Raw genomic sequence first — 16,582 nt, forward strand, 5'->3', positions numbered from 1 at the left:
CAGGAGCAAATGCCCACCGTAGACCAGGATAAATACATACTCCCCTGTGTAACTTTCCACACAGTGACATGAATAGCAGTGGAAACTCACCACCTGGCTTGCAGGATCTCTCACGAAATTGTACACATTACAGTCTCTGAGAATGTCACATACATGTGTGTATGACTACGAGGCAAGAGTTCAGCACACTGAAAGATGAGCAGCACCCAAAAAGGTGAATTTGCAGGATCATTTTCATCTTTCTGAAGTGAAACTTCTCACTGAAAGGAAAACTAGTGCCAAAATGAACCCTAGATGTTACAAAAGATCAAAACAGGTTGCTAATGACTAAGTTGTTTATGTCCCCTTTATAACCTGGTTTCTAGTTCAGGGTAGACACTTGTCTCTTTTGTGCTCTCATTTTTTCCTAAATGGTGAAAACACAGCAACAGATATGTAGAATATGAATTTAGATTGAAAGTCATGCTGGCTGGCTCTAAAATACCAATATTTTTAGTAGGACAGTCTGATGAAAATACAGGTGCACACACTGATTACTTAATTACTGTAATTGCTATACTTGATTACTACAGCAGTGTTTGTTCTTAGCACTTATTTTAGTAAAATTCAAATGCAATTAAATGCAGCAAAACAGTTTAGTAAAATTACAATTTTACTGATGCTGCTGGATATACAAGGAAATAACAGAATGTGCTTTGCACTTAAAACTGACTAAACTGTTAAGATGAAATTTGCTTCACATGTAACTAAGAGGCTTAGGAATTTAAAAATCATGGGTCTTAGCTTCTCAAGTTCTTACTAGCAGTTTGGAAACTAAGAGCTGTCCAGTGGTCTTCTCAATACTAATACTCGATTATAAACTTTTCTATAGTTGTAGAGGACACAGCTGTCAAATTTCCTGGATAATTTCAACAACCTGTACTTAGTACTCAAATAATTTACTTCCTTAAGCCATTTATATCCTTGAAACTTATTATATGTTTGCCTTATTACAAAGCATCAATTTCCAATAGCTTAGTTTTTCAAACAAAGGAAGCACTTATATTAAAAAGCAAAGTAGTGGATTCTAGAATCTTTGCTGTTAGGCAGGGTGGTTTTTGAGTTGTGCAAAAGAAAACATAAGCAAAGTGATTAGTTAAAACTTTTTCATGTGATTATATATCCATAAAAGAGACAACTATTTCTCCTACAATAACCAGCATGTCACAGCAACTGCAAAGGAAAATAATTTCCCAACTGATATATATCTGAATAGACCTAACTTTTTCGTGATGAAGTCTTTGGGGCAGCAGTAAAGGATACTTCTCTTTTACAGAGAATAAAGCATTAATGCTTTGAATCACTGCACAAATGTGCAACTGCATTTTACATCTCAAGTGCTAAACTAGGATATGACACTATTAATATCAATTAGTGCATTTAGAAAAGACAGATGTAAGACATCACACTTTAAAAGGGAAAAACCAGGTTTATTTCATGCAATTTACAATACACTAGTGTTATGAAAAGGAAGTTAAAAAAATACCCATACACATTTCATTTGTTTGTTTTGAAAGTGATGGTTAACTGTAAGCAACTTCAAATCATTTGGGAAGCCCTAGCAGATTTTTTTCCAGGGAAATTTCCCTGGAAATTTCAGTCTCTTCAGTTTCTTGTCTGTGTCTGTGCTATGAGTTTTGGTTAATGCAAATGCATTAAAACCAAATCATAACTCAAATTTTGCTGCAGTAAGAACACTTCAGAGATAATGAATTGGCACAAACCAAAGTGTTATTGCTAATCCACTATCCAGGAAATAACATGTTGCAAGTATGGCCACTTGTGTATAAGCACAAACAGCTGATGCCCAACTAATTTTGAGACCAGTGATTTGGAGGAAAAGGTTAAAAAGAAAAAATTTGTTGAATTGGGTAGGTGATCCTAAAGAGTGCATAGGAAGTTGATTTCTCACAGCTAGGTTGAGGTAAGGATAAGGGCAGAAGCAGGTGGAAAAAGCTGCCATTTGATACTGCTTTAGTCTGGTGATCTAGTTCCAGTAGAGAGGTTGGTAACATTCCTTTTAAGAGGGCCTTGGCACTTGCTTCGTTCTAGCAAGTACACATGAGCCAAGTTAATGTGAGTAAAGTTGTGCATAAGCTTTTGGAGAATCTTAAAAAGTAGCAAGAATCATGTACATAATAAATACATTTACTCTTACTCTTTACTCATTTCAGCTGACGAGGCTTCAAAATCACAACAGGTCTTGGGTCAAAATTTAGGCTCAGCTTTCTAAGGCAAGGAGAGCTCTGTCACAGAACCTCTTCCCTTTCCACTCTCCTACGAAGCAGCAAAATGACTTTAAAAAAAGTTTCTCTTGTTTTAGTACTTATTAAGATACAATATCCTGAAGATATTGTGAAATATCTTTCCAGATAGCCTCCAGAAAGCTATATTTGCAGCAGTATCTCACTGAACTTCTGAGAAGTTTATGCCTTGGTAGACATCACTAAAGTAAAGTTCAACTAAGTTGCAAATAAATATTCTGTGACAATTTCCCAGGGCAGAATCTTTCTCAAAGCTTCTCTATTACCAGTGCTGTTCATAAAAGTTGTTAGATTTCAGCAAAGGCAATAATAAAGTGGAGGGTAAGTGTACTGCCTTCTCTAGTGTGCTCTTATCCCATCTGGACACTGAAAATCCAAGCTATATAGGAACACTTACATATGCAATTGGTTCAGACATTTGTAAAAAATATTTTAGAGTCCATGAGTTGAAATGAAAATGGACTAGTTGTTTTTTAGACATTGTATGTCTCTGGAACCTCAAATGAGCCCTGGAAAGCATTTTAGCCCTTAGCATTTCTGCTCTGAAAATGAAAAGAGTTCCTTCTGTCAGTCATTTAGGCAAACTGGACAATAAGATCTATTTAGCCCTTTAAAGCTGCTGTTCATTAAGAAGCTTTTAAAGACAGCTCCTGATTTTTGTGAAACAAAAGAAAACTTGTATGACATTGAGTTCAGAGAGCCTTCCGTGTTGTTTTTTTAAACTGAATGTTCATACTATTTAAAGAATCAATAATTCTACACAAAACCCCACATAAGATCCCAAGATTGTCCTCAAAACTAGAGATAGCTGCAGCCTAAACTACAATGAAGTAACAGGCAGCATCCTCAGGCTTAAGCATTTCAAAACTGTTAGAAAAGACATTTCTCCAATCTCAGGTTTTAACCCTACTCTCTTAAGATAACAGACACTGTCAAAGGCATAACAAAATTTCATCTCTTTTCAAGAGCCCCACAGTTCAAGGGCTGATTGAAAAAGTTAGTTCGAAAAGTTCAAACTTTTGATGTGCTGAGAGAATAAAAACAGGAGAACGGCACTTTCTGATTTTATCACATTTTAAGTGAACAAACCCACAGATTTCAGGCTTTCATTTGACTTCCATCTTCTTCAAAAAGCCCAGGACAACTTCACTCTTCTCCCAGTACTTCCCAAGAAATACACTGTATACCTGGCTAATTATAATCCAGATTATATTTAATTCCACTGAAGCAGATACTACTGCATTTTTGCACTCCAAGTTCATTTTTGTAGTATTAATAAAAATTTGTAACTAATGTATATTAATTTGCTGGTGGGAGCTCTCTACAGCTTAAACAGAGATGACAACTCTCAACAACTTCAACAGACATTCACAGAATAGTGTTCTGTTATGAGAAGCACTTTTCTGCTAACACTATCACCCTACTTAGCAGACTTGTTCCCTTGGTTGTATGCTTGCAACCAAGTTATCTTTTGTTTAATCTCCCAGTTTTCATTTTTCTCCTGGAAGAAAACCCCAAAAATACCTAAGAAAAAGAGGAGATTGATTCAATTTTTGAATCCGCAGGAAATAGTCCTGTTTCTAATCAATCATAACTATGCATTCACACTGCTAGGAATGGAGCTACACAGCTAGTGTCTAAAGAAAATCTCAAAACAGTCAGATTCGCTGAGATTCATTTTTAAAGAAATATCTTCTAATGCTATAATGCAGGATGAAAAGAACTTTTATCATTACAGGAAATCTGAGTTTGAAAAAAACACAGTACATTTTCCAACTTGTATGAGTATATGATTGTGACGATAGAAACTTTAGTAAAGAATCAAAAAAAGCTTCTAAATTCAATCAAGTCTTTGACACACAAATTACTGTGGGATTAAAAAAAATGCAATTAACTGTAATCCATGGAAATCCAACAGTAAGTAGGACAAAATCCCAGGTAATCTTTAGGCTGGGAGCTGCTGAGTCAGAGTATATGAACCATGTGACATTCATGCCTTTGAGGCCTCAGAATTACTTGTTCATTGCAGACAAATTCTGATTCACTTGCCGCTTGAAGATGTCAGAAGCATGTAATATAAAAATGGCATCTCCAATAAAGGAAAAAATAGCCTCTGAGAAAACCTAAGGCCAACAATACGCTGTTTCCAAGCTCAAAGCAAGAGATTGCTGTAGCAAATTTGAAATTCTGTTTTTAAACAAGTTTTGCAAGAAGTTTGTAATGTAAATGCCTTTAAGGAATTTCATCTCTCTCCCTTCTGGCTTTATTCCTTCTGCTACGATCTTTTCAAGCTCAGGATCTAAAGTTCTAACCTGGAATATTGTTCTGATTTAACAACAGAGGAGCTGTGTATGTCCAGAGTTAAATCCAAGTGGTTTGCAGCACAGCTTTGCAGTTCCAGCCTAACCCCAGTGAACCCCTCAGCTCTGTACAGTCACAGACAATTATCAGGTCGGTACTCTCCAAATGGCAGAAAAAGAGAAAGGACTCCAGTTTTAACTGTACAGGTACATTACTTCCTCTTTGCAAGATCTTAACAGATGGTCATGCAGATTGGACTCTAATGCAATTACCTTGTAATTGTCACTAACTTTATTTGAAACTGCAACAGTCAAACAAAAAGAAACAAAACTTATTTAGGGATAAATGCTTAATGCCTTGAAAAAAGGTAAAGAGAGCATTTCCATCTATATGAAAGCCTCACATGATCACAAAAATTAAAGCAATAATGACAATAGCAAGAACAGGAAAGTAATTAGTTCAGGTGGCCTCAAACAACAGCATATTTAAAATGATTTATAGGTACCTGCTTACTAAAGTTCTCTCTTTTCTTTCCTTCTTAAAATCTTTGTGAGATATTGGAAACAAAGTGCAAAAAATTATTAAACACTCATTTCCCTAAAATTAGCTATGGCAGGGATACAATGTAAACTAAACTGCAGGCAATCTCAGCATAGAACTAGGTTTTAAATATGAAAATATTCCAGTGGGAAAAAAACCCCATACTTAGATAAAACCACTCTTTTACATACTCTAAATTTGTTCAGTTTGCTCAGTTTGTTACTCATGCTTTGCTGATGGCATTCAGGAAAATTTTACTTTATTAAATAGTCTGTCCTTTTTGGGTTTAATAAAAGAGGCAACAGAAATGCTGATTCAGAAGAATCACTGTAAAACTGGTATTTTAGGCATTAAAATCCACTTAGATCAATGCTGAATTACTCTGTAGAGCACACCAAGAAAACAAGAAGTAACATGGTTGCCTGCAATGAGCCAGAGAGCTCAGAGAATTTGGTGGAGTCATACTGCTTAAAAACACAGTGACTACTGCAGCAGAGGAAATGTTTTAATATGCAGCTAACACAGACAATTGTTATGCTTATTTTCAGATGCACAAGATAATCCGTCACTATTTAGGGGACATTTGTGTGCTCAATTTAAGCTGATAAAATATGGGTACCTAAAAAAGTATAAAAGTATAAACATTTCCCCCTACACAATTACAGTTTTAGTAAATTAAATTCAGTTTTAACTTCTTAAAAAAAGACAAAAATTTTATATGTTGTGGAGGGGCCAGCAGCTTCCCGCGCAGACCACATCCAAGTCACAAAATGCATTACAAATCCTTTCAAGCATTAGGCACACAGACAAAACATTTAGCCCATTGCTTAACCTGTTTAGTAGAAATGTTTCTTACAAATTGTTTTGCCAAACTTTTATCAATGTCTAAGTCCTTTAAAAAATGAAATAATAATAAAAAGAAAAGTAGACCCTGGGTGTTTGAAAATCAGGTTTTTGTGTAAAGGATTACCTACAGTATATGCATAAATTCTGAAATTACTAAGAATGAAAACTGTAATGTCTTTAGAATTTAAAACCATCTTGTAGCTTTTTGAAACTCCCTTCCATTGGTTCCATGAGTCAATGAAGCCAAGTTTTACACTGTCCGTTTTGTTAAGTGTTTTAAAGATGTGCTAAAGATTTTGCTCAAAACATAGTGTGTGTCTTGTGTATTAGCCTTTATCAAGGACAAACTAACAAAGCTGCACCACATTCCGTTCAAACACTGTTTTTAACTGCATAGCTGAAACTGTATAGAAAAAGAAAGGTTGATTACAGTGAACCTGAATATCCAAAGTAATCAGTTTTTTTCAACTGGATGAGTTTATGTTCACACTAAGGTTGATTTTAATCCGAGGCATAGAGACAGGGACCTAGGACTAGCCAGCTGTATTTCTGTAAAACCTTCAGCTCTAGAAGAATCTCTACCCTAATCCACACAGTTCAATGCTTATAGTCATTTTATAGAAGTACAAACACACATGAGTACAAACACCTCCAAAGAAACAGAATGTTCAGTTGGTCATTTTAAGTGAGTTTTGATTCCGCTTTCAAGCATGTGATCAGGACTGGAGCATAACTTTTGCAGGAGACTGTTTTAACAGAGGAAACATCAAGAATAACTCAGAGGAAGGCCATTTTCTCTGAGTTTAGTCTTCCCTTTGGGTATTAAAATAAGCTATACATCCAGTCAATATATACACTCTTCAGAGAAACCTTTTCTCTCTTGTGTAACTTTTACACATGCTAGTTTCAGTTGATCTCCTAGGCTGTTATTACATAACAGATTATGTCACAGAACCATAAGGAATGTGCAGTATAATACAGTCAACTGGGGCTGACACCGATTCTGAAACAACGTACGCCCAAATACTTGCGTTTCTGGGCTGTAACATTTGTGTATGTGTGTGTGTGTGTGTGTGTGTGTGTGTGTGTGTGTGTGTGTATGTGCGTGTGTTTGTGTGTGTGTGTGTAGCACCAATTACATTGTCCTTTTAAGGTTTACAATGATTAGTAGGAAAAGGTCTCCAAACTGATCAACATTGGGTCACCCAGCACCAGACATTAAGTGCTACATGTCTCCGAGGAAAATATGAGTGCATGGTCATTTCTTTTCAAACGACCAGTGTCAATAAGCCAACAAGAGAGCACAACCATGCACTGTAACCAAAACTTAACACACATTCCCACACCATCTATTCCCATTATGCAATCTTGCAATGCTTCCAGAAGTTGACACCAGCTTATAGGCAAATATGGTTGAACCCAGATTAACAGAAAATTGTCTAAATCAGATTTTTTCTTTTGCAGCCAAGCCTCTTCAGTGTGACAATTCACTGCATCTTCGAATAAAAGAAAAAAATTGTCATCGTTCAATACTGTCTTCACATCCTGGAACCTCGTTCTTGCAAAATCTGAAACAGACCAATAAAAATTCTATAAATAAAAATTAGCTCAATGTCATTCCTAAAGCATGGAGATCAAGGAGCAACATAATGACTACTTTAAATAACTGTTAATGTGTCAGGGACCTGGTTCGAGGAAATTCCTGGGATCTGTGCTTTAAAGCTGAAAAAAGATTGATATGTACAATGTCTATTATCAAATACCATTAAAACAGGTGTAAAACACTGCTAGGAACTGAGTACGATTAATATAAATCATTAATACATTAATAAGACTTAAGAGTTGGCAATTGTGAAAAGTAAGCCACCGCACCTCAACCTAGTGCGGAAGATCCTGAGATCCTCTGTGGTAAATTAATGTGGGTATTTTACTAGGAACTGAATTTAATCTTAATTTTTCCTGTTCCAGAAAAATGTCCTTAGCTTTCTGAAGTTTCAAACTGTGTTCCATAAATTAGTACTGAAAATATGAACTATCAAATTAAAATGTGCAGAAGTGTCACACTGGGTGGGTAGATGCAAGAAGCTTTTAAAGGCCAACTGCAACCAGGCAATATTTAAATCAACAACATCCATTTTACTTCTGATTTGACTATTTTTTGTCCTTTTCTGTTTCAGTTTATTTTGTCCCCTCCAGAGAGGAAAGGATCCAAGTCTTAGGACTGACTGTTCAAGCAACTATATTTTAATGTTGCTGCTCTAAACTGAATCACAACCAGCAATAATGAGGTAAATTGTCAAGCTGCATAGGACTCTAGAACTGTGTCAGCAGGCTGTAGAACCAACCATGACAAAAGGCAAACAAAGCATTAAAGCAAAGCTTCAAACATACTGAGCGCAAGTACTTAAGAATGTTAATCTGTAAGTAAAAGTCTTATGACACTTAATTTTCTTTTGCTTCTTGATAATTTTCTTAGTATTGGGAAGGGCTCTTTATTTCAAAAGCTGAAAGAAAGCAAAGGCACAATCCCTGGACAATGGCAGAGCTTCCCTCTGATGAATTTTCCTTCTGTTATGATCTTTGTGTAGCCTGATGTTACAACAAACACTCAGTAGCACATTCCACAGAATCTGCCAGCACACACAAACACTTCAGTCTCCGTGCTTGTAGGGTAAAGGCTGGCAGTTGATTCACACAACAGTCTCAAGGATGGTTTTAAATTTTAAAAGCTGAGATATTTGGTTTCCTTTAAATATTGTTAAAATGGTTATTATGTCTTTCATAGTGACTGAAGTGAAGCAAGGACTCACCTGCTTTGCCCAACTCAATGGGATATTTTAAGGGCTGGAGTTCATGAAACACCCATTACCATTTGTATTGCTCAGGGACAGTTCAGAGGCAAGGTGGTGTTAGCCCAAAAAATTAAAAATCCACTTTATCCCTTGCTCACTGTACTCCCTCCTACACCTGGATCTAGCTTTGTGCATACCAAGTTCTTCTTCATTTCAAATTCAGCATTATTGTTTTGAAGTTATGAAGCCAGATGTCAGTGCAACTACTTTGAAAAATTTCCACAATACAGAAAGACATTTTCCACTGGCCATATCATGCTTTAAGGTACATTTTAGAAGCAAACACCTCTTATTTTATGAAGATCATTAATGAATGTTACACATGACTATGTGTACTAAGCAAAAAGCATTCATGTGAAACTGTACGAAAGAGATAAGCGAATTCTGTGGGGAAAAAACAGGCTCTATAAATTACTCAGCAACTGCTTGTGTACTACATGTCAAAGGGACTAGATAAACTTACAGAAGACAGTGCCACTGTTACCAACTCATGGTATTAGTGTCATTGTAGCTTTCATAAAGTGACCTGGATGAAGGCTTGAAGCCAAAATTCACAGACTGAGTTCTACTGGAAGGTGGGGAAATATATCAGGAGTAGGTATCATAAATGCTTCATACTTAAACTCCTTCCCCAAGTATTTGCTGTTGATCAGAGTAGAGAACAAAGTGCTGGAGCAGATGCCCACAATAGAGGATAACAGTCTGATGCAGCAAATGGAGTCAGTAAGTGAAACCATATCCAACAGAGACAAAAACATGGCTGAAACAAATACCTGTGCAACTAGAAAATAATACTGGATCAATTACTTTGGTGATAATTTCCAAATTAATATGAAGTATTTGAGTTCATTCATTCCTAGAAGAGTACTTGCAAGATTAATAGCCTTAGAACTATTTTCTGAAGCATCAGGAACATATGCAGCAAGATAAAGCTGAGCCAGATTTGGACACTGAACTTTGCGCACTTTACTGAACCAGTAATCCCAGCATAAAGCAGAAAATTCTATTCCATCGGGCAATATTTTAACACACTTTTCCTGATGTTTCTTCTGTAACCTTCACCTCTACTGAAGAGGAAATCATAGAATCACAAGATTGCGTTTGATTGGAAGGGATCCTAAAGATCATCTCATTCAAACGCCGGCCATGGGCAAGGACACCTTCCACCATCCCAGGCTGCTCCAAGCCCTGTCCAACATGGCCTTGGATACTTCCAGTGATGGAGCAACCACAGCTTCTCTGGACAACCTGTGCCAGGTGTCTCACCACCTTAATGGTAAAGAACATGCTCATAATTATACCCAATCTAAAGCTAGCCTCTTTCAGTTTAAAAACCTCACCCCTTGTACTGCCACCATGAGCCTAGGTAAAAAGTCTTTTTTCATCTTTCTCATAAGGCTTTTTAAGCATTGGAAATGCTTAACATCAGCTTTGGGGCTCTCTTCTCCAGGCTTAACAATCCCAACTGTCTCAGCCTGTCTTCACAGGAGAGGTGTTCTAGCCTGCAGGCCATTTTTGCTTCTCTCCTTTGGACCCACTCTCACAGGTCTTGTACTGGGAATCCCAGAGCTGGATGCAGCATTCCAGGTGGGATTTAATGAGAACAGAGTTGAGGGGAAGAACCACTTCCCTCAACCTGCTGGCCATGCATCTTTTGTTGCAGTCCTGGATAACTGGCTCTCTAGTCTGCAAGTATTGCTGGCTCAAATTCAGATTTTCACCCACCAGTATCCCCAAGTCTTCTGCAATGCTGCAGTAAATCCATCTATCACCCAGTCTGTACTGATACTGGGGATTGCACCAACTCTAGCACAGATCTGCTGTATAGAGGATTTTCGTTATTTTCATATTTCTGTTTTATTTTCCTTATAGGCGCACCAGAGCCAAAGCTGGCTTAAAAATTCTCAACAATGCTGAATGAACTTCCATATTCTAAGGGCCTGAGTGTGATTGTTTCTTAGGGAAGCAGATGGTGAAAACTATTTATTCCCACTCAAAATAAAGCTGCTGCTGCTGCTGCTAGAAATGTGTTTTAAGGACTGTTTGCCTCTCAGGCAGCTTAAGAATATTACAATCAATTCCAGCAAAGTGCCAGTTTACTTTGTTTCAAAAAAGCTTCAGATTTGATTGATTCCTTTCAGCCATTCCTGAAGACCTGTCAAAAGGCTTTACACTACCCTAGCAATAGCTTCTGTCAGCATAATTTCAGAAAATAATATAGGCTCTTTTTCAGCCATGTGCAATGACTTCATAGAATCACAGCATATCCTGAGCAGGAAGGGACTCACAAAGCTGCTTTACAACTAAAAAGTTCAGGTGTATAGGCAAGAAGCTGAAGTTTCATCTCATGCAATGGTAAATATCATCAATTTATACAGGCTCAAGTGACCAGCCACACCATACCACTGACCATTCAATGGTACGTTATCTTGTAGAAATTATGGAGTGGAATAAATATGAGTAGAACTTAAAGACACATTAGGAAAAGTGCCTAAGTTGTTTTTTCAGATGCAGCTTTTTTTGTGCTCTTCCACTTGTAACTTTTAATGTAACTTGACCTTCAATCAGATATCAAAGTACAGTGGATCTCTCCCCACAGCTGTTTCTTGTGATAAACACAACTGTAGCACCAAGATCACACTATTTACTTGTATTTGCTACATCTTTACTAAAAAAATCCTTAGTTTCAAAATTACCAGTTAAGACCACCTTTGGACTACGGTACACTTCAATCAAGTGAGTTAAATTATTGCTAAATAAGACATTTACTGAAAATGTATACAGGAACTTTGTATCACATGCCTCTACATGTAAAAAACCTATCTGACAGAAAAGCTGATGCACATAAAAAAAAAGAAATGAATGAATGAGAACCAATTCTGGCCCTTGAATCTACATGAAGAACTTTCCTTCTCAACAAAGCTTTAAAGGTACTACTCACAATACAGTTTATAAAAGCAATACTAATTATTCTGTCAAAGAAGCAGTATCCAGAACACAAATTCTACCTTTGCCAACCATGCCACAACTATAATCACAAACACACACACCACCAGGACTAGCCGAAGGACAGCACTAGTGGGGGTGGGAATTGGATGGAGCAGAAAATAATCTGGTTAAAATCCTAGGGCAGCTAGTGCTCACCATGACATTTACACTTAATCTGAGTCATTCATATCGTAATCCGTTTCTTCATCCTCACTCTGAGTGTCATGCAGCATGCAGCACGTATAGAAGAAGGAAGGGAAAAGAAGAGATTGCAAGTGAGTCAGAGCTGCAACAAAGTACATTCCACTTACACCTGAAGCATGTGGCAATGACATTTATTTACTTTTACCTGGGACCTCCACTCTTTGTATAAAAAAGTATGACAGCTGACCATTCCAAGAAGGAATGCAATGGATTTCATGACAATTTCCTCTTCCAAATATCCTTAAGTCATCAGCTAGAAGCCAACAGTCAGGTCCATAAAGTGGTTTGAAAGAGAAGTCTGCTTGTGGAAATACAGGTTATCTTTCGGTTGTGCTATGGCTACCAGTAAAAGCCAGGGGAACCATTTAAGATGAATTTCCTTTGTTTAGGTGTATTAGAAGGTTACACAGAAGTCATCTACTAACTTATTATTCTGTTAACTAAAAAAAGAAAACACAAGAAAAAAGTCCCTAAGAAGGAATGAAGGTGAAGCTTGATTGGATGGCTATTGAAGATACTTTCTCCTATTCTGAAAATCCAGGACTATTAACTATAACTGAAGTGCTTGTCAATAAAATATACATACTGGCAGTTTGGTTTTTTTTCTCTAAATCTGCTGTAAAAGTAATAGGAGGAGCTTCTTATAAGTCAGTCCCATTGTATGAACATATTGTCCTGTATATAAAAGTGGATACCAGAATTTCAATCAAACGTACTTTATGAAGACCAACTGAGACACTACCAAGGCTAGAGGATAGTGCTTGCTAAGAGGGAACTATGGAAACAACATCTCCCAAAGTCAGACACCTGAACACAGCTGTTGGAAACCTCTCAAGAAAAAAAAAAATTTTCCTTTTTTCCCCAGTCACAACATATACCTATATACAAAAATACAATCATTTAGAAGCTTAATATATAAAAGAATTATTCTTTAAGTACTGCCTATTAATTGCTAGGAACAGCTTAACTCTTCCAGGGCAAAAGGAGGGAATGTTTATATCTCCAACCAAAATTAACAGTAATTCCTATTCATCACAGTAGTCAAATGATGCTCTGCTCTCTTCTCTGAAACAATGATCAAGCAGCACACTAATCAAGACATCTAAGACAGCCTCTCTTAGCGCTACTCCATTTACACAGTTGCAATGCAGTCTCAACTAGCTTTTGGTTTTTGTCTTTAACACTTATTTTTGACCCATATTTTCTATTTCCTATTACATTAAGGATGCAGCATAACTCTGGCAACTTCTAAAATTACCTGAAGATGCACTACCATTCCTTATGAAGATCTTTATTATGCTCTAGAATTCCACATTTTATTTCAGGTAGATATCTCAGCCCTAAATTATTACCACACACCTCTAACATGTCAACTTTCAAAGTCTTCCTCAAGCATCCTGGCAAAAGCAGACCTTAACTAGGGTTTTGAAAGAGGAAGACATGGTTTACCCAGTTTCACTGTTTACCCCTAACTACATTAATCCTTTACAACTCTTTGAAGTTTTACCTCAACAGTTGTGAAGAACATAAATTACTCATTTCACTAGGAATCCAACATACAGCTCAAATTATAAAAATTATTCCATATGTGTAGCTGCATAAGCATGCTACGAAGCATAGAAAGTAATGAAGTTTTATCTATTTGAGGTCTCAGTACCAAGACTCAGACCCATTAGCATTATTTAAAAATCAATTTCTTTGACGGTGATTTTTGAAAAAGCAAGCTTTGATGATTTACCAATTGTTTTCCAGCTACATAAGGGAAATCAAAAACTTTTAAGACAACTACAGATGTATCCAGTTTGTCTGTAGTCATCTCCTCATACAAAGCAGCAATACAATGTTAAAAGCTGTTCACTATTCATGACACTGAATACACTTACATTACAGAACTGCTCTGCCTTACGGTTAGTCAGCTGTGGGTTTATGTTTTCCTTTGTACAAATTCTGAAATACAACTGAGTAAAATGCTAAGATACTGTGCCCATTACAATCTTTTTGTAAAGTTGGTTACAGAAGGTAAACTTGGTAGAGCCCTAAAAACATTAACAAGTACCCCCATTTTATAACATATTGCACATGACTGTTTTACAGAGATAGTATCTTTCAAGTTCCATTCTCCAGCAAGGTTCCTTCAGCAGAAGTCAAGAAAGAAAAACAGTTTTTAACTGAACCAGTGTCATTCAAATGTATACAAAAAAACCCCTAGTTTCTCAGCTGTAAAGAGCAAGTATTTGCCAATATCTGAAAAAAAAAACAGGTACTGAAAAAGTACAGAGTATTGTATTTAAGTAATTCAGGCATGCATAACAAATGCATGCTAACTGTACCATTTACAGTCCCTCATACAATGGACAGGGAATCATTATTAGTCCTGAACAAGGGGGAAAAAAGGACAATGAAGCAATAGACCAGAACAGAGGTAGATCTATTATGACTTGTGAAGTCCACCCAATCCAACACCATTTCTTTAGTCCAATGTCTAGCAACTCACCTTTGCTTTTTCACTGGGTTCACTGGTTGTGCCGTAAGGAGTGTTATGCAATTCCTTTGAGACAACACACAGAAATTCAGCCTGATCTTCATTGCCATAGTTATAGGAAGAACCAATACTGACTAGCTGAAAGATGAAATAAAAAAAAAAAAGTCAATTGTATCTCCACATAAAACAAATTCCATAAAGTCTCATGATTAGTACAAACACTCCTCCCTCTTCAGACTGTAGGTTGTGCCTGAAGCAAATACGTTTTAATGCAATGCATCAGTGCAAATACGTTTTGATGCTGACAAATACATTGACAATACACACTCAGATGATAAGATACACACAGTTTTTTTTAAACAGTTACAGAATTAATGATTCACTGTGAAAGAAAAGACTGTGGAGACAGGCCAGTGAAGAAGTAGCCTGTTCCCTGTTTCTGTTATTTACTAGAAACCTTCCTATCCTCCAAAGTTAATTTTTAAAGTTTATATGTGGTATCTTAACGTGGCATGATTTAACATGTAAATGGCTGCATGCAGAAACCTCTTTAGCCCGAAGGGATACCCATCACTACTTACAGAATAATGGTATTTCTATTAAAATATATTTTGAATGAACAAACACAATATTTGCATCTGATTGGAAAAAAACAAGACATGGTATGGTGGGACATCAAGATTAACAGCTGAAATTCATACATACTGCTACAAGGAAGCTAATTAAGGAAATGCTACAAGCAGAAGCCATGTATAATGAAATGTGACATATTTACAAGTTTCTACGGTCTCTGCATTGAGTGATAAATGACAATTTACTGAGAAAGAAGAATATATTCAACATAACTACTACTTTTTATGCAGCATGTTTATCAAGTGGCAGAAATTGTCTTACCTTACACACAATACACTTACCTAATATGCTAGAAGCTTTACATGCTTGCCTGCCTTTCCAAGACAGAATCAATTCAGATGTAGCTGGTTCATTTATTTTAAAGTTTTATTTCAAAAGCACAAGATAATGTGTGATCTACAAGATAATGTCAGATCTACTGACACAGATCAAAGTCCTAAAAATAAAACTGTTGCACAGATACACTGTGTCAATTTGTCATTACCCAAACTATATTTAAATCTATCTACCAAATCACCACACATATACAGTAAGACTGCCCGAATCCCCAGTCTCTACTGTACCATTTAAGTGCTCTAGAAACGGCCACATAGAAAAGGTCTAACATTTTTTTTCTTAGGGTAACAGCACTTAGAACACTGTAGTTATCTCTGTAAAGACAAATAGCATACTACCATTAGTCTAGCAGAACACCAAAGAGAGTAAAAGATTTGTTAAAGCATGAAAGATGAAGTCAAGATGAAATCCTGATCCAGAGTTTGCACTTAAGGGATAAAATTATTGCCCCAACAAAAACTGAAATTAGACCAAGGTTAAAAGCAGCTTCGATATAGCACTGTCAGAGGAAAACAAAGCCTCACTGTACTTTCCTAAGTAGAGGAGAGAGATGTTCAGGCGTTCCTGCACTGCAGTAAGTCAAGCAAGCACTTCCACAGATGGACAGAGCCAATGTCTACAAAGAGCAGCAGGCAGTATGTCTACATAATGAATCAACTTGATGTCAGGCCTAGGCACCATCAAAAATTTTTGGAACCTGATATTACAGCATACAGCCTTCCATGAACAGCACTGCCCATCAAAATTCATCACTCTCAAATTACACACTTTAACTACATTGAATGTGATCACCAGAAACCTTCCCTGCCTCCTCCTCTTCTAACATCACTCTAGTTCTGCAAAATATATACATAAACAGTAATGAACACAGGCTGATCAGAAATTATTAACATATTTTTTTCAACCAAAACTGTGTAATGAAGTTACAAACACACAGATTTTCTAGAAGCACTGATGCATATAAAGACATATTTACCTTGAGATGTTAAATCAGCTAATCTTTCACAATGAATACTCTGCAGTCTGCACCATAACGTGTTTGTGCGATACAAAATCATGAAACCTACAGAGTAACTAGTTTCTTAGTTGCACAAAAT

The 16,582-nt window shown here is 36.6% G+C and overlaps 1 protein-coding gene across 6 annotated transcripts in view; it reads right to left on the reverse strand.

Moving 5' to 3' along the window:
• Nucleotides 1-1,448: 1,448 nt before the first annotated feature.
• The window catches only part of LOC100224150 (BTB/POZ domain-containing protein KCTD5), a 32,061-nt gene continuing 16,927 nt past the window's right edge, over nt 1,449-16,582 (reverse strand). For 2 of the 6 annotated variants that reach the window (XM_030285187.4, XM_030285188.4), the window contains 2 exons: nt 14,529-14,654; nt 1,449-7,558 (listed from right to left, as the gene is read on the reverse strand). In XM_030285187.4, the coding sequence (XP_030141047.1) occupies nt 7,529-7,558; nt 14,529-14,654 (156 nt within the window). In that variant the 3' untranslated portion in view covers nt 1,449-7,528. The other 4 variants (XM_072935831.1, XM_072935832.1, XM_072935829.1 and 1 more) reach the window with 3 other exon arrangements.

The sequence above is a fragment of the Taeniopygia guttata genome, chromosome 14, assembly GCF_048771995.1.
Source record: "Taeniopygia guttata chromosome 14, bTaeGut7.mat, whole genome shotgun sequence".
Classification (NCBI taxonomy): Eukaryota; Metazoa; Chordata; class Aves; order Passeriformes; family Estrildidae; genus Taeniopygia; species Taeniopygia guttata.